Source organism: Apodemus sylvaticus, chromosome 5, assembly GCF_947179515.1.
Source record: "Apodemus sylvaticus chromosome 5, mApoSyl1.1, whole genome shotgun sequence".
NCBI lineage: Eukaryota > Metazoa > Chordata > Mammalia > Rodentia > Muridae > Apodemus > Apodemus sylvaticus.
Window position 1 is genome coordinate 158,991,330 of NC_067476.1, and position 19,117 is coordinate 159,010,446.

At 55.5% G+C, this 19,117-nt stretch overlaps 1 protein-coding gene across 1 annotated transcript in view; it reads right to left on the reverse strand.

Annotated features, from left to right (window-relative positions):
- Pmepa1 (prostate transmembrane protein, androgen induced 1) overlaps positions 1-18,115 on the reverse strand; it is a 50,880-nt gene extending 32,765 nt beyond the window's left edge. Inside the window, exon 1 of the mRNA XM_052184448.1 lies at positions 17,796-18,115. Within this exon, the coding sequence (XP_052040408.1) occupies positions 17,796-17,892 (97 nt within the window). The 5' untranslated portion in view covers positions 17,893-18,115. The remainder of the gene's footprint in view (positions 1-17,795) is intronic.
- Positions 18,116-19,117: the final 1,002 nt, after the last annotated feature.

Below are 19,117 nucleotides of genomic sequence, written 5' to 3' on the forward strand. Positions count from 1 at the left end.
TTGGCATTATGGAAGACGATGACTTCTGGGCTGCCACACACGGGTCCCAGGGACAGACCTAACCCTGCCTCAGGCAAGCGTAAGGGCTCAGACCTGGGTTCCCTGAACTTGGAAGCCTGGGACCTGCCTGCCTGCCTGCCAGTCTGCCCTTAAGGACAGCACCCACTTGCCCCAGTCAGACAAGTGCGACCAGGCCAGGGGTCTTCTTGAACCTGACTGGAAGGCTCAGTTAGAGAAGGGGCCACATGCTGTGATCTCTGGCCCCTCCCTGGGCATTTAAACCCCACAGTAGCTCATTCATCCCCATTGGCTAATCAAGGCATAGCCCATTTCCCTGTGGTCACCCGTGTGCCTGGTCACTCATTCCCCGGCAGTCATGTGGAAGTCCACGTCCCTGTGGCCGACCACTGCACAGTGGCTCAGGTGGTTGCCTACTCCCAGTAACACCCAAGTGACGGCCTGTTTCCCCACGGCCACCGACTCCTCCCATGGCTGTCCACTCCCGGACTCCAGGATGGTGCAAGCCTTACAGCTGGCCTCTCACTCTCACGGCCCCCACTCCCCACCGCCTGCCCTCCCCCAGCCCCTAGGCAGCCACATCTGAGAACATCTCGTGTAGAACAGGCCCCAGCCATGGGGCACTTTGCCTTTTTGTCCTTACCGTTGGTCAAATTCTTTGAGTTTGGAGCTAAAGAAGGAGCTCTCTGTTGTCTTTACGGTCGTAAGAATCAGCCTATTGTCGCTACAGACCGAGAAACACACTAGCCAGCTCTGTCTGGAGTCTATCATTTGAACGGTCACCAGGACACACTGTGCCCATGGCCACAGCATGATGTTTTGGGTTTCAGTTTTTTCGGTGCCCTCTAAGTGACTTATAACACACACTTCAGTAGAGAGAGGGGTTTGGGGCAGGTCTGCAGTAGAGCACAGGCTAAGGTCCAGGGTACCCAAGTTCTCTCCCCCACCCCACCACCCCGCACTCGTGTAACCCAATGCACTGAGTGCAGTGTGCAACTCTGACCCACTATTCAGGGAATGAGGGATAATAGGGAGGAGTCTACACAGTCACCAACACAAATCTTCAAATCTTTCCCATCTGCATGGACTCCAGGGGCCAATGGAGCATCAGGTATTAGTAGCACAGCTGGGGAGTCTCCAGCTCGGACCTACTGTAGGAGACTCAGGAGGCGGGCAGCTCTGGCTTTGAGGCTCCTTAGTTGGTGAGATATCACAGACTCTGTGGAGTGGGTGTGAAGCCCTGTGGCTCCTCCTAGAACCTGTGGCCTAAGAGCTGTTAAAGGGGAAGGCACAGTCCTTCCCGCCAGTCTCCCGGCCACGTCTGAACTAAGAGTCTCTGGGCTCCCAAAACAGTGGCTCATCTCGGAGGTCTCAGACTCCAGCTCGTAAAGCTCTTGGGCAGCAGGGCGGGGCGTCTACAGAGAGACACACCTAGAACCCTGGCTTTCCCTGCCAGACTATGAAGCTGAGGTACAAACTCACTGGCCTCTTTGTGTGTATCTTGACTGTCACACTATGTGTACTTACAGAACCTGAGGTCTGGCACACAGTCGGTGTTCAGTAAGTAAAACACAATTTAGGCATAAAGTGGTCCGTACGGGAAGGGAGGGGGACAAAAACAAATTCACAGGTGGTGTAAATTCCAGGACCCCCTCCTCAGCACCGGAGGAAGGGCTCCAACTCTTCAGACCCATCCTTGGCAAGTCCAGAGAGTTCCTTCCACAGTAGGGGCTGACAGCCCGGGTGGGCTCCCGCCATTAGGTCAGGGCCCAGATCTGGTGGTGGGCAAGCTGCCTGCTGCATCCCGGGCGCCCCTGCCCTGCTGAGGCAAGCTCCTCCCCCTGGGGGTAGGGTGGCATTGCAGCTTTTACTCAAAGATGGTCTCTACCCTTTGTGAGAAACTGAAGGTGGAGAAAAAGGCCTGCCCGCCATCATCAGGCGAGGCGGGCCACTCTACCTCCAGCTTTGCATGTGGTCCACTTGGAGCTTAACGCTGTGGTGGCTCAGAGATGCTCGCTCACTGAGGTGACAGCAGTACCCCCCCAACACACCATACAGTCTTGAACAAACAGGGAAAAAGGATCCCTACCTGACCAGAAGCGGTGCCTGCCTCACACTTACAGTGCCTGCTTCTCCCTCAGAAGACAACTCCTTTGAGCCCCTTTTTTGTGTCTCCTTCAGGAGCCCAGCTTTTCCTGCTGAAGTCAGAGGCCCCTCAAACACTCTCCACTTCTCCACCCGTCGGTCTAACACACAGCTTAACAAAACAGGCCCGTCTCTTGAGCGATAAGGTGCCCATGCCAGGACATGCATTCTCACAGGACTCTGAGAAGAATGGCCCCGTTTTGAAGCAGGATCTGAGGGGAGCTGTACCTGTGGACATTCTCCTTGGGTGGGGACAGAATCAAATCCTCTAGCTCCAACAATGGCCACGGTACCTCGGTCCTGGGTCTCGATTCCTTCCCAGCGGCTGGGCAGGACGCGCTGGCCTGCTTGGCTGCAGGCATTGCTTGGCTGCTCCGAGCAGCAGGTACGCTGGTAGAATCATGGAGCTGTAGAGCTCAGTGGCACCTGGAACCCCTACACCTGGCCTTGAAGAAAGCATGGGTGTTCCTTCAAAGGTACCAGACCACACAGGGCCTGTGGCAGGGGGATGGACTCTTGGAGGGAGTTCCCTCCTAAGAAGTAAAGAAAAGAAGTAGCTGTTCGGGAACTCTGGCTCACACCTCTACTCTAGGAGGGAGTTGGTCTAAGGCCTGTGTCCCTCCATCCAGCCTTGTCACAGCATGCCTGTCCAGAGAGAAGTTGAAAACCCTGTGTCTTCTCCAAGGTATCCTGAGCCACCATCTCTATCCCGACCAATACTGGCTGCTAAGGTCAATTCAACCTGGGGCTGTCTCCTGCAGTGGACTTGCCCACTTCTGCAAAGATAGGACTCTGCCACCTACCAGGCCCAAGGCCTCATACAAGCACCTCCCAAGTCTTATTATCCACAGTGATAGGAGGAAACCCCTCAATGCTGAGAACTACAAGAAATGGCTAGAGTCAGCACCCTTGGTGCTCTGCCGTGTCTCAAGAACCTGAGGGGGCTGCTGCTGGACTTCAAAGCTATCATAGCCTGCTGTTCATCACAGTCCCCTAGATGGCCGTCGTCCCAATAAGTGGCTAAGCCAAAGTGAAATCAGAACTCACCAGACAAAAATCAAAGCACAAAGCAGTGTCACAATCCCCAGACAAGCCCTGAGCCACACACCCAGGATGCCCCGACTGGGACTTGGGAGTCGGCCAGGGACTCTCAGCCTCTACTCCGGCCCAGGGCCAGGATCTGCCTACCCGAAGTCGGCTCCACGCCCGCCAGATCCAGGCCTGCTGGCATTGCAGTCAGCCAGCCTCGGTGCCCCCGTGGGCTGCAATAAAAATTCCTAGACAGGTAGTCAGGTCGGAGGGCAGAGCAGGATGAGCAAGGAGGTGGGAAGGACCGGAACTCCCTTCCAGACCCGCGAGGGCTGGAGTGTCTGTTGCCTGCCTGGCTGGGGCTGGGGAAAAGACTACAGAACTTGAGTCCAGGCTGGTGGAAGCTTCCATGTTGGCCTCCCAGAGAAGGGAGATGGAGATGAGGCTGGAAGACCCCGGGCCGCAGTAAGGGCGAGGAGTCCAGGGCCATACAGACCGCTGCTTCACCTCTTCCTAACGGGCCTCTCGCTCAGGAGGCCAGCTAGCAAGTCACACTTGCGGGCCACAAAGCCATTCAGATCCTAGCACAATGAACAAAAGATTTGTTTTCCATTCCAGAGGGAGGAATGCTCGGGACCTTACACAGCCCACTTCTGAGGGCTCTTACTGCGGCCAGCCTACATGTTAGGGTGCAGTGAGAGTCTGCTGAACACCCTGAGATTAAAGTGACCCTGGCACCTACAGGAATAGCCTACGCTGCCCCTCTGTGGGAAGTCCCACACCGTCCACATGGGCATGGGTCTCCTGCCATCGTCTCAGGCAGGGGGGCCTTGGCCATTTCCCTCCTCCACTGCACCTAGACACAAACCACAACCATTCCCATCCCCTCCTCCCCCATCTGACCTGGTGACCTCGAACTCTAATGGCTGGGAGACATTAGAAGGCTAAATAGCAATGCTTCCTTTTTAGGGGGCGCTCTTATGGGGAGCCCCAATTCTGCGAGTGCAATGTTTTAAGGCAGGGTTCATCTATGTAGCTCCTCAGAGAGGTGCCTGCCTCTGCTTCCCTCCCACACGCTGGGCTTCTTCATGCAGGGGAGAGGGTTAGTATCCTGGGCATGGCTTCCAGATGTCTGTCACAGCCTTCCCAACTTTTGCCATTTCCAACTACACTCTGAAAGGGACTAAAACTGCTTAATAGTTCCCAGCTGGAAAAAACCAATTCACATGTACTTGGTTGGTTGGTTGTCATTGTTTTGAGGCCTGGTCTCATATAGCCCAAGCTAGCCTGGAACTCCCTATGTAGCGCAAGATGACCTTGAGCTCCTCCTGATCAGTGGGGTGGGAGGTGCACACCACACTACCATGCCCAGTTTGTGAGGGCTGGGGATGAAACCTGGGGCTTCATGTGTGTTAGGCAAGCACTCGCTACAGAGCTATAGTCACTGCCCCAATTAGATCCGTTTTTTTCAGTGCCGGGAACTGAACTCAGGACAGTAGACCAGGCAGGAGCTCTACCACTGAGCCGCACCCCAGCTCTCCAACCCTCTTTTACCCTTTAGCTTTTCCTTCAACACCAAGTCTCAGAAAACCAGGGCTGCGTGGGCCGCATGTTCCTTGCACATGGTTGACAAGCACCGCCCCAAGCACAGGTCTGTCAAACACTAGACAATCCTCCTCGTCCTTCGTGAAAGTTTCTCAAGGGACCAGGCTGTCACGTCTCTAAAGGACCCTGGGGACTTTCTTGGTAGGGTAGATACCTGAAAGCTTCTGGATCCTGTCTGGCTAATCAGTAGCCATCTGCCCTTCTCCCCAAGCCTCAGTCTCCACATCCATAAAATGGATTTAGGGGGCACTGTTGGGGTAGCATGTAACACTATGCCTTGCATACAGCAGGCACTGAGCACATCAAGGAAGCAGATAGCATGCTGTCTACACAGCCCTATGGATGTGGAAGGGGATGTGGGGGGGACACGGGGAGGGAAGGCAGAGGACCAGCATGTCCATGTCACAGATAACGGGTTGAAGTCTGAGAGCCACACATCTGAAGCCACGTGGACTCTGAGGCCACGTGGACTCTAAGGCCACTGCCACTGTCATTTCCTCCTCAGAGGACAGTGGAGTAGAAGGGAGGAGACCTTAGCCTGTCAGTCCTACTCACTCCTGAGTTCTTTGGACTATCCACTTAGACATGCAGTCCAACCCCCACAAGACAGGCTCTCCGTCCTGTGGTCTAGGCTGTCTGGGAGCATAGCAGCCTCTGAGTTCACCACCTCTGAGTAACCGCTTCCTCAAGACATGACTCACACCCGTCTGGGGTCACTCACACCCTCATTCCCCGCAGAGGCATGCAGGCGGGGTGAAGCAGGTACAGGCAGAGGAATTCTGGCCTGCCAACAGTGGCTTTGGAGCCACGAGAGACAGTCCCAGAAATGTCAAACATACCGTGACTACAGGCCTTGTCCTGTGAGCCCCCAGGCTGAGACCGAGCCAGAGGCCTTGGCCTGAGACATGAGGCTCAGATGCAGGTTGCAAAGTGTCTCTCATCTGGAATTCTATAGAGTCCATTCCCTTGAGGCCCGGCCCGGCCCAGGCAGCCCTTCTGTGGGGTCACCCACATTCCAATACTGTGGTCTCAAAGTCACGAGGCCCTGTCAAAGAACTGACAAGCCAAGGGTAGTGTGTAGGACCACAGAATGCACAGTACAACAGCCTCTGGGGACGGGGGTGGGCGGGCGGAGGTGGGGGGCACTTGAGAGACAAAAACTCCAGAGAACTTAATGACTCAGGGTGAATGCCACAGTAGAGGCTCAGGCTGCAGTCCTCCCTGTTGTCCCCTCACTGGCCCTGGAGGAGTTTAGTTTACAAGAGAGCTTGTCAAGTCCTCTGGTGGAGAAGGAAACTAAGAAAAAGGGGGAGAATATGGGGAGGAGGGTTAAAGCCTGGATTCAGGTCCTGCTTCTGCCACAGCTCCAGAACTCCTAGGATACGCTCGCTCGCCAGCGCCCTGCTTGCTGCTTCTTGGTGAGTCCCTCTTGGCTTTGTCCTAGCACCTGTGGGTCACAGTGACCCCTTTTCCCTCTGTTGCAACCCAATACTGGACAGTTCCTGTCCTCTCCTGCTCCGAGCCATGGGGATCACTGCCCGCTGGCCCGGTGACCCTTCCAAGAAGGGCAGGGCGAGTCAGAGGGGAAGGCTTCCCAGTCAGCCAAAAGGGACACACACAGACCCAGCTGGAGAAGTCTGAGAGTGCAGAGGGAGAGAGAGGCCTCCAATCAGACACACCCCTGACACCATGACAGGTGGCTCTGACGCTGGGCTCTGCCTGAGTGAGCTAAGCCCATGATCCAGGATCCCTCAGCCCAGGTTCAAATCTGCCTTGCAACTGTGTGCTGAGTGATCTTTGGCAAGTGGCTTGGCTCCGCCCCCTCGTGTGCACTGAGGTTGCCATGAGGATTAATGAGGCGGGGCGTGCCAAGCGCTGTGAGCATCTGCCACTTCTAGGGTTTAAAAAGCCACCACTTGCTGTGGGGGAGTGCCTAGAACAACCTCCCAGCAGACAGCGCTGGGAGATGTCAGGTTCGTTCCTCGGCTCCTGACGAAGCCTCCCAGGGTCTCCCCCTTCTTTTTCTTTTTTTCTGAAGCATCTCTAAGTCTATTCCAGAGAAAAGCCCCCATGTTCTTCTCTAGAATATAAAGCTGCTGGGGCTGCGACTCAAGATATCCGTGGAAGAATAAAACAGATTGGGATGCTGGGTTTATAGAAAAGACACAGAGTGACACCAGGGGAACGTTGCTGCAGTCTGTGTTTTAGTCCATGTCACCCTGGAGCAGGCCTCTAATACATACTGGGGGTCTGGAAGACCTGAGAACTGAGGGTAGGGCTGTGTCACCTGCAGCTCGGGGACTCAGAAAAGGACAGCACGTGACTTGTTAAGCAGACCAGGAGACCCTGGAGCACCACATCTCAGTGCTCCAGGCCACTCCGAGCACACCAGGAACACCACTTGCGTAAGGTGTTCCAGAGAGGCCAGTAAGAGGATGCTGCAATTGATTAGCAATGTCTGCCGTGGGACAGCAAGTGGAGTACTTAATCGAATGGCATTATTAGACAGCCCCAATCTATACTTTGAAAGTCATAAGACAGGTCAATAGTCACCAGCAAGTCTTCAAGTGACCTTTCTTGTGCTCCAGGCCAGTACCTGGACAGACACTGTTGACATGCCCCACGCCTGGCCTAGGACTGCAGACTTGACAATACATACAGCACAGAGTGGGCAACCCAGCAGGAAGCCGTGCTGGTGAGGAGGTCAGCCAGGAGGGAAAGCACACAGGAAGAGAAAAACTCCGGTAATTATCAACTCTTGGATCTGAGCTTACATTTGGAGCCTCGACTCAGGGCCACTGGGGCCATCGGGGCTGGCTGTATAATTACACCTCCGGGCCACGTGGCACGAAAGCTCTAATTGCCCCCAAGATGGCACCAAAGCAACCATTTTAATCTAGAGGCCCAAAGCAGCTAGTAAAATTAGGCGGCAATAATACTGCACATTCATATGGTCAACAGCAGTGCCAGACCCCAGCAACAGGGGACGCCTAGTACTTATCATCGCCAGAGACAGAGAAGGCATGGTAGACGCCTTTCACAGAAGCCACACAGAGCTCCAGATAGACATTCTTGGGCATAGTTAGTGGGTCTCCGCCATCCTATCTAAGACAACTGCCGTGTTCAAGGCCTGATCGTGAGGAACAGCCCTCTTCTACTCTAATCCCATAAATAGATTAGAGAAATAGCTCCCTCCTATGGCCGTGACCCCGGGGCCACTGAGCGCCCCCCCCCCCCACGTGAATCATGGTGGCTCACCAGGACTGCACTCCCAAGCAGCGACTGAACGATAAGGAGAGGAGGCGCAGACACCAATAAATGAATCATGCCTCCCGCAAGACCAAACCTTTGGCTTCCTTTGCAGACACCACTTACAAAGTAGAAAGGAAAGAACAAAGAAATTACTCAGGCTGTTTGCGCAAGGTTGATTCGTAGGTTCGAAGAATTATTACCGACTAAATTGTTTGTGGAAAGGCAATTAGAACCATGACCAGATGAAGTTCACCAGCCAGGGCGCTGGGAACTTGAAAAACAGGGGTGCGATGTGCACATTCCTGGAGGGTTCCGGGTTGGAGGGGCCTCTTCCCCTTTCACAGACTACCTTAAATTCCGTAGGTGAGCAGGAGAGGAAGTCAGACTTCCATACGGAGTCTTAGCAAGTCCAGGCATAGAGGCAGAACTCAGCCCTTCTTTGGTTGGAAGGCTAAGACGCACCCAGCAAACCCGTAGGTCGAGGTTTAGATCAAAGCCTCGTTGAAATGGGGTCTCCAACAAGTCACCCCACAGGTGAGGTTGGAATCTCATGAGGAAGCCTTTGCAGTCCCTGAGTCGAGGCAGCCCACCCTGGTAGGGGGGCCTGATTCAGGAGAATTAACTGTCTCTCCCACCTGCCTCCTGCTCCCAGGCAGAGTCCCACTTGACACAGATGCCTACACCCCCATGCCGCTCACCGAGCTTACTTCTTTCTGAAGAGCTTCCCGGATCACTTCTGTAATCACTTCAGCACAGGAACTAGGAGGCCCTCAGAACAGCGGGAGCGGCTGTGGTAAGGTGAGTGAGCTTACCAAAGATAAGAAAGCTAGAGTCAGATCCCTTAGGGACCGCTCTGTTCGGTGGGACACTTTGAGGGGACACGGTTTGGTGGCACTCTGAGAGGATTGAAATGAGTGGTACACAGAGCCTCTCTTGAAATGTAGTCTCAGTGGGTAGAGGGTGACCAGGTAGCCATGACCACCAGGACTGGAAGACCTCTCTAGGGAAGGACAGACGGTTTTATCCCTATTTTCTTAAAAATGGATTTGGCTTCCCTCTGCCCTTCTGCCTGGGACAGCCTGGAAGCTGACTTCACCGCCCCAAAGCTTACGGCAGCTGGAGCAGATGGAAGGCCAGTGCCTGGTGGGAACCGATCAAGGGGTCTCACAGAAACAGCACCTCTTGGGGGGGATCCATACACGTTTAAACAGACAACATACGCACATGTTTGTATATATACATTCTGACGCCTTTATGATTATTTACAGACATGGAGGTATGTCATTATGAGGGCCAGTCACGTGGCTCAGCAGGCACAGGTGCTACTTGTCACCAAGCCTTAATGTTCTAAGTTCAATTCCTTAGGGCCACAGGAGATAAGGATAACAGACGTCCTCAAGCTGTCCTTGGATTTCCACACGTGTACGGTGAGAGGCACACTCATGTATACAAAAAAAAAAAAATGAAAATGAAAATGTTTTAAGATGTGTTCCTTGCACAGCATAGAACCTGGACACGCACACAAACTCGCCTCTGGTTCCCATCATCTCCCCTGCACACTCTCAAAGCCAGATCCCTCAGGGACCCACATAACGCTCGCAGCCCTGGCAAATGAAAAGCTACTGGTAGCAGGTAAGGTGACAGATGCCACAGGCAGACAGACCCTAGACGGTCCCTTTGAGAACATTAACTCCCCCTTGGCAGCCAGGGGACACCTAGTGACCAGCACGAGTCCCTCCCGCCAGCTGTCTCCATCATCCTACCTGCCCAGTGCACCTGTCACCCCGAAGATGTGTATTAGCAACAGTTAATATGTGGCGGTTTCTCCAAACCTGAGCCATGTGACTCTCCAAATCCAGGCTGTCTGTCCATCCCGGGGGAGCCCGGGGCTATCAAGGAGGAAGATATCTCCAGTGGACAGAGGAACTAGAGGAGTCTCTTGTTCTTGCCTCTGTGAGAAACAAGTTCCTAGGAGAAGGCTGAACCTGACAGCCAGGACTACCCAGATACAAGGCCACCCTAGACCCTGTCTCTAAAACAAGCGGCTTGGGGGAGGTAGTCCCGTAGTAGCGTCCATGATCACTGCTAACTCCTCAAGGAAGTCACACGGCCTGAAACTTTCTTCAGACTCAGGGATCTGCCTGCCTTTGCCTCCTGAGTGCTGGGCTTACAGGTGTGAGATGCCAGGCCCGACTCCTCCCATACTGCCTGGGTGGCTCTCCTAGTCCCTTCTCATGGTCTCCACGCAGAAGACAGTATTGTACCTTTTTTGTTCTGACACCTTTAGTGGGATCGCAACGTTAACGGCTGGTTAACCCCAGGTTAGGAGACATCTAGGCTGCGGTAAGAAGGCACAGGCACAGATTTCAGCTCCTACGCCTCTACTCGGCTTTGAAATCTCTGAGGCGGTTGGGTAGGAGGACGGGGCACAGCTTCCTGCCCCAGAGACTTGGAACTTCTGAGCATTAGAAATAACTTGTACCAGAAAAGCTTGATCAGCTGTCTTCACAACCCCACAGGGCGGGTGTCATGTCTCCCTCCTTAAGGAGGGAGGGGTAAGCGGAGATGCAGGAAGGATCTCAGCTGGCCTCAAAACCAAAGGTCTTCGAAGCCTTTACCTCAAGCGCATCCTGATCTGCCTGGAATATCCAAACAGGCAGGGGCAAACACCTGAGCTCCTAGAAACTTTGGGGGTCAACACAGACTCTCTCATCCCTAGTCAACAGGATTCGCTGACAGAACTGGGTTGGTTGGGAGCAGCTGCATCGGCCACTCTGCGCTCCCTCCCATGCTGCCTGCTCCCCTGGCTAACCAAAGCCTAGGAGGTGCCTACAGACAGACAACCGGACGACGAACAGACACAGGCTCCAGACTCAGTCTAGCATTGGCAACTAAAGGCAAAACCCACGCCAGGTGAGAACTGAACAAAACACCTATTGAGTGCTAGGACAGGTGTGAAGGTTCAGAGACAGAGGGCCTCAAAGACAGAGCCCCCTCCCCCGCAGCCCAGTTGGGGCTCTCCCAGGAACTCTTGCTGGGCTCTTCACTGGAAAGATCAGCTGCTCTTGCAATGTTCCCTCCCAACTGTCAATCACCTGTATGACACAAGGTGCCAGCGTGGGACAAATACTATCAAATGCTAGAAGGCGTTCTGTGTCCTGTGATGTCCCCCATTAATGTCTAGATTTGGTCCCTCTGGGGACGTCTGTGAGTCCTGTGTCAAACCCAGCTGTAACACATGCTGTGCTGGTGTCCCAGAGAGATGACCTCCCCCACACACAGCCTAAGGGGCAAACACATTTCCAGGGAAATGTCCGGGTCTGGCTGAGTGCAATGGCACGGCTCTGGGAGCTTACCATTAGCAGCTGACGGGCTAAGCACACCTACCAACACATCATACGACAGGAGCTTGCGACCTTAGGGCTAGCAAACCGCTGCAGTGGTAAATCGCGCCGAGAACACTGGGTATGGGGTGGGAGGTAGAACGCTAGCTACCTAAATGTGAGCGGCGGGTCCCGGCTGTGTGACCTCAGACAAGTGTCTTTCCCTCTCAGATCCCACTTTTCTATTCTCGGATTGGTATTGACAATTGCTTCTCTCTCTGGGTTGTTTTTTAAAGACCAAGCGAAGAAAATGTACCAGGCACACAAAAACCTCTTCCAGATCCAACCAGCTAAAGGGAAAGACGTAGACATCTGCCAGTCACTCTGGGAACAGAGGAGGAAAACCATTCTGCAGCTCCCAGAAAGATGGCACCCCAAACTTTTGCAGGTTCCACAGTGCCAAAGCCATGCTATGAGCAAGCCACCCCGGAAGCCCCCCCCCCCCCCCAGCCTGATGACAGTGACTGGTGATCGGTGAGACCACCCCACGCCCACCCACGGTGTCACAGCTTGGCTTTGTAGTGTCACTGGATGGGAACACACATGAGGCTTCCAGAAGGGTCACAGCCCACCTTGGGGACTAGGCCGGACAGAACCAGAACAGAGGCACTATCCCTCCCATCCAGAGTACCAGTGGGGCACCGAAGCCTGGACCTTTGTAATGGAAGCTAAGTAGAAACCCTGATTTCCAAAACTGTGGGTCTCTTCTCTGCCCCTAGAGTGCTGGTCTTGTGAACTGGACCCAACGAGGTATCTGGGCGTCACAGGGAGGTGTTGACCTCATAGCTTAAGTTAGTACCTCCTCACTGCCTCTGCCCTGGCGGCGGCGGCATCTGTACCCCCTGCTGGCAAGACACTGTGTGGGCCTCCTGTGCCAGGGCAGGCATGCTGGGGTTTCCGCCAGCTTGTCTGCGGTGGGCCTGGCAAGGAGGATTATGATACCAGTATTCAATTACCCGCATTCCAGGTCAGCGTCCCAGGTGGGCCCCATGGATTCCAACATTCGAGGCTGGTCTGAGGACGGGGAAACCTGAAGGCAGCCAGGTTGGGACCAGCAGAGGACAGGGCAAAATATTCACATCTAAGCCCACTCCCATCTCCTATCCTGAGAGACAATGACCAGGCGCTGCGCCACCACATTCAGTCAGGTCACATGGCAGGGGGTAAGGCAGCGACAACTTTGGGCTCATCAGTCCCTGACTTTTGGCCACTCTGCAGGACAGGTCACTCAATGGTGGACTACGCCTGTGGGTGAGTTTTGAGGGTGTTCTTGGTGAAAGAAGAAAAAATAAAAAATAAAAGCTGCCAGTGTTTTGAACCCAGGAGCGACGGAGCCTGTGGTTTCCACCCTCAGCCCAGAAAAATCAACTCATTAATCAATCTAGGGGTTTCACGCCACTTCACCACCCAGGCACGCTGTAACTGAAAGGTCAGGTCCACACGGACACACATGTGTGCTGCCATGGGCTGAGAGGAAGCAGGGAGGGGGGGGGGCAGGGGGGGAGGGGGGCTTCCTGCTAATTAATTACGCACTTACTGTGTGCTGCTGGAACCCACAGCTTCACGTGGCAGCCCAGAACTTGACCACTGAGCTAACACTTCCAATCCATGGTAGCCTGAGGGATGTGCTTCCCAGCTCCCTAACTCCCTGAGTACCACACGGGTGACCGTGATGGCCATCAACCAGGGTGACCGTGCTATGATGGTCTCTGATAGCCCATGCCCCTGGGGGGCAGCATGGTGCCTTCTTCGGGGTTCCCTAGGACACACAGAGAGTAGACACATAGCTCCACATGTGTGTGGGCAGCACCTGTGTGATGCTATGACTCCAGAAAGCAATGGGCTTGGCCTCTCAAGTTCCACTGTAAGACTCCCAAGGCCTGCCTGTGGGTGGTGACACCCCAGAAGAGAAGGCCACACCACAAGGTGCTCTGCTTTGATTTTTCCACCAGCTGCCTCCAGGACATTTCTTTACTTTTAAACAACTGGTTGCCTGGCCCACCTAAGCCAGGGTCCCTCCCTTCCCTGAAGCCCCTGCTTTCGTGGCTTGTCACCCCCTTTCCCCCTTGGTTGACACCACCTTGCTCTCCTCTTTACAAGGACAGAAGAAAAAAAAATCCAACTTAAAGGATGATGGGACCTCCCCCCTCTCCCCTTCAGAGGGAAGGCAGCAAGGGACGGTCGCTATGCCTACGAGTTCACGCCCTCCCACGAGTGTGACATCATTCCCCAAGTGTGCAAACAGTTATTTTGCACCTTGACAAACAGTAAACTGGCCTGTCTGGCCCAAGACTACAGTCACAACACACGGCTCCCTGATGATCTAAAACCCAGACAGCAGGAAACCTGTGGGTTAAACATCCCAGCGGAGAAGCAAGAAAGTAGCTGCTGTCCAGTATGTGCCGTTCACCCTGGGCCTAGAAACACCCGTCTGCCCTGAAGCCAGAACCTTCTTCACCAAACACACTCAGGCTGAAACCATGTCCAGAAGACACCTCTCTCCTTCCCCTATGGTACCCAGTGGGCATTTAGTGGATGAGTGAGTGGCAGGTGTCAACTTCAAGGAAAAGCAGCTGATTCTGATTGGTCCCTCTCTAGCACCGGCCGGCAGGGCACTCGCAGAAGGCCTGAGACAGTCTGCTGGTCACAACTAGGAGAAAGGTTCTGAAAACTGGTGGGTCGAGGCCTTCCCTCCCCACCCAACAAGAGAGCTCTCTGGCCTGGCCTAGAGGCTCGGTCACCTGGATTCGAGCGGTATTAAACACAAATGGTGTGCCTCAGACAAACCAGGGGGAGGGAAGACTGGACGTCCTCCGAGTGGCAAAGGGTGTAGGTGGGGGTGGGGGGAGTGCATGTGGGTTCACAGGTGTACGCCTGTTGGGGCAGAGGACAAGCTTGAGTGTTAGTCCCAGGTGCTACCTGACTTTAAAAACGGGTTTTTAAAAACATGTATTTATTTATAGCGTATGTCTGTGTGCACATGTGTGTGGATGTGTGAGTGTACATGTAACTTAAAGGTTCTCCTTCCATTGGTGGATCCTGAGGCTTGACCTTAGAAATGTCAGTCTTGGCAGCAATTGCCTTTACCTGCGGAGCCATTTTGTGGACTCATCTTTCTTTTTCTTTTCTTTTCTTTTCTTTTCTTTTCTTTTCTTTTCTTTTCTTTTCTTTTTTCTCTCCTCTTCCCCTCCCCTCCCCTCCGTCCTTCCTTCCTTCCTTCTTTCCTTCCTTTATTCATTTATTTGAGACAGCTTATCAGTGGCCCGGACTATCAGCTCAGAATGGCTAGCCAGCAAACCCTCAGTCTCCACCTCCGTAGCACTGGGATTACAACTGCGTGTCGGTTGCGTTGGTCACGGACCTCAGGTGAGCTCTGGAAGCATTTTACCCACTGAGCCCTGGAATAGTTTGAGTTAGGGCTGGGGAAGGAATTGGTGGCTCAAGGACCCTGGCAGACAGTGGTGTTAACAAACTGAGCAGCTTCTGCCTTGCCTGCTTCCAAGGGCCGCCCACTAGGGTCCTGGCAAATGAAAACCAACTGGCCCCAGCCAGTCTGGAAGGCGCTCTCAGTGTGCCGGCTCTGCAAGCCACAGGCTAAAGCCGGTGCAGAGGGCCAGAGGCGCAACTCTGAGATGTAACAGATTGGGCAAGAGGTGGAAAAAGAGTACCAAGAAATGTGTTTATGGGGCAAGCAGTAGGTTTCTTAAAACAGCTGTGTGAGCCGTGGGCTGTGGACTCAGGTTGATTCCCAAAGAACTCTTTCAGGTGTTAAGCTCTGCCACCCAAGTTTCCAAAGTCAAGGAGCAGCACATGTGGGCCAAGCTTCCGACCTCCCTTCCCCTCAGGTCTACCTGAAGCACAAGAGCTCCAGGCTCAGCTCCTCCTGGGTCTGAAACTTAGGACATCTGAGGAGTACCCAGTGGGATAGAGCAGAGGACCGGAGGGAGGGAAACCGTCAGCACCCGGGCGGAGGCTGGAGTACAGGGACAGAATCAGAAAGACCATACTTAGCCAAGGAAGGCTTTAAAGTCCCTTCTAGAAGAGTGTCCGGTGGAGAGGCCCCAGGGAGAGTGCCCTTGCAGGTACTAACTTGTATTCCATTAGGTAAAACAGTCTCGGGTCTTTCTTCCCACCCCCTTCCTACATTTTGAAACAAAGAAATTCCAGGAAACACCAAGCTAAGACTCCCCCCCCACACACCCAGACTTTCAGGGAACAGGAGCAATAAACTGTTACATTATTAAAGGGAGCCCCTCCCTGTCTCACTTTCTCTTTTAGTAAGTAGACTGTGCATACACCATGTGCGGACGATCCTGGACAAACCCAGAGGCGGCCGGGTATTTCCAGCCACTAACCCTGGGCAAGCCTCTTATCCCAGTGTCGATGGCAGCAAACACCAGTTACCACCAAGAGCGTCAAGTCATCTTGGTTTCAACCAAGACATTATTGGGGCCAATTAATTACGGGCCTGTTCTCTCCTTCCCTGGTGGCTTCTAGGAGCTGAACTCGGGTTGTCAGGGTTGTCAGGCTCGGCAGCATCCACTGCCACTAGTCAGCAAAGGGACAAAATGAAGAACAAAGTCTTTTGTTGTTTTTCAAAGTCTAGAAAGCAGCGAGGAGACAAGACCAGAACACCCCACCGTGCCTAGTCTGTCACACGGAGTGGGTCTCTCACTTCCATGGAAGGTTCCCTAGGACAATTCTGAGGACAGAGATGAATCCACGAATCCACGGAGCTGGGTCTGCCTCTCCCCAGACCCGTGAAGACAGCTAACAGCCTTATAAATTCCACAAACCTCTCTAGATCCCACAGGGGCTCCTGGGAAGCCATAGGGTTCCGTGCCAAGATCACGACACCGGTTCCTGGCAGGGTTTCTTGATGCCCCTCCTGGCTTGGGGCAGCAAGGCAGCTGGAGAGAAGTGGGGTTCAGTGAGACCAAGGCTTTGGACTTGGGACTGGGAGCTTTGGACACAGACTGGGCAACAGTGTGTCAAAGTTGGCACAAGGACCCCACCACCCAAACCTACTTCCCCTGCTCAGGTGGGGCCAGTCGCAGGCTATTTTTACCCCTGTGCTTTATTGTACAAGTTGGGGTGTTGGGGTGGGGGTGCAAACTGTGGCAGCAGCCTGCGGAAACCAGCTCATGAGTCTCCTGGCGACTGCCCAGTTCTGTGGCAGTTGCCCCTGGGCTCCACTAGAGGAATGCTGTCTGGGTTAGGGGGAGGCTGTGCGCCCTTTTGCCCGAAGTGCTTTGGGGTAAGAGAAACTAAACAGGAAGACAAGGGTGACCCCTCCTCCCCAAAAAAGTGGGCTAGGGGAAGGGCGCGGATTAGAGGCAGACGGCAGGGAATGAGGTTTCAATTCTCCACCCAACAGCCACCTGGGTGGGCCACAGAAGGAAGTAGATGCTCCCTGATCTCAACTTCTGGAGGTGCAGGATGCCGGCCACAGCCTGAGGTGTTAGCAGGGCACGTGATCACTATCCTGGGTCTACCACCTCCAAGGAGGTCTCAACACAAACAGCCCCAAAACTTTGACTCATTTGTAACCACGATCCCAGCCAGAGTGAGCCAAGCAGTCCAGACAGAGGCTATTTATAGGAGTCCGGGACAGACATTCACAATGACACACACTGGGGATCCGCGGTGGGCTAGACGCGCCAGCGCTGAGCCCTGGACTCAGACACCTGAACACAAACGGCCTTTAAATCTGGCTGGATTCAGATCATATGCCCAACCCCCGCCACGCGCACACACCAAATTAGACACATTGCGATGCAGGGACACTCGGACACACGCTCCGCCGGCACAGACAGCGACTCTGATCCACAGACACCTAGAGACGCGCCGAGACTCAGACAGACGGACCAGCGCACTCTACACACGCACGGCAACCAGGGACGCATCTCCATGGCCACTCCAGACACACGCCAGGAGCCCCAGACACCTCCCGGGCCAGACAGTGTCCTCCCCCCCCACACACACACCGCTCCCCCGCCCAAAGTTGATAAAGAGCCTAATTGCTCCATCGCCGCGGCCCCTAGGGAAAACGGAATGGAAACTTCCCCGACCCGGCCCGCCTGGCCCTCCCGAGAGATGCAACGTCCCCGCCGAGCCCCGGGTCCGAGTCGGGCCGGGCGGGGCGCGCGCGGCGGGGACCGTGCCAGGCTCGCAGCGCCGCGGGACAAAGCCGGGCTGGCCGCCAGCTGCCGCGAGCCTCCGGGAGGGCGCGCCCGGGGCGCGGCGAGCGCAGCCGGGGAGCCTGGGCGAGGCAGGCGCGCGTCCCCCGCGTCCCCACGCGATCGCGATGTCCCGGGCCGGGGATCCCACGGGGCTGTCCCGGGGGGAACAGGGCTCACTCACTGATCTCCATGCTGGGGAACAAAGAGCGCTGGCAGTTGCACGCGCAGGAGACATTGGGCTGCCCGGCGGCGGCGGCGGCGGTGCCGTTGACCCCCATCAAGCGGTCACGGGCGGCGCGGGGCGCGAGGCGCGGGGCGCGGGGGCGGCTCCGGCCGGCGCGCGGGGCTCGGGCCCCGCATACAGTGAGCCGCGCGGCGCGGACTCGGGGCGCCGCCGAGGACCCCGGGGCGAGCTGGGTCCCCCGGCCGCCGAGCGGGAGCCCCGGAGCGGCGGGCCGTGGCCGCGGGCGGCGTGCGGGGCACGGGCGGGCGGCCGGGGCGCGGGGCCGCCGGGCTCAGCCTGCGCGCCGGCCGATCCGCAGCTGAGCGCCGCCGCCCGCTCCTCATTCAAGTCCAAGGAGATCGGGTTGCGCCGCGCGCCCGCGGTCGGAGGCAGGCAGACGGTCTGACGTCAGCGCTAGACGGGGCTGCCGGTTCCCACCGCGCGGGGGCCGCGGAGGGGGCGCGCGCTGCGCCAATCCCCGCCGACGGCCCCCGCACCCTCCTCGGCCCGGGGGGCGGGCCCGCCGCGCGCGGGGCGGGCTCTTAAAGGGCCCGAGCCTCGCGTCGGTGTAGACCCGGCACGGGCGCTGCGTAGACCCGGCGTCCTTGGGAGTCTGCAGGCCAGGTCCGCGGGGGACCCCCGTGCTTGCGGCGGCCACAACACAGAACAAGAATCAAGACGAAAAGTTAAGGTGTTCTCCTCAACTCCTGCCCTCCACCCAGGCTTTTAGGGGCTTCCGAAGACTCTAAGGCTTCTGGGGCGCCTTAGAAGAGTTCAGTGCTTGGAAATCAGAGCATGAAGAGCCCGAAGTAAAGACCCACCCATGGCCGGCCGTATTTCTCAGGAGACTGAGAATTACTCCGAGCCCCTCCGCACACACACCCCCACACCCCCGCGCGCCTCTTTAACTGAGCCTTTTGGATAGACACGCCCCGAGAAACACCCGCTGGTCCTTGCCTTGTAAATTAGTGCCCAGGACTGGGGGTCAGTGTGTATGTGTGTGTGTGTGTGTGTGTGTGTGTGGTGTCCCTATCATGGGACACCCAAGCAGTTACACACTCTCACCCTCTATCTGCCGCCCCAAGGGCCACCGACTGGGTTGTGTGGCTCAGAGTGTAAAAGGGGGTCATGGGAGTGAGCCTTTTGTTCATTAAGTTTTAATTAATTACTGGAGAGCTATGGGAACCCGTGCTCTGGCTTCTAAGATATTAAACGGTTACATAAGAGAACTTCCATCTAGCGCAGAGCCAGCCCCAAATGCGAAGTGTGCCTCTTTGACC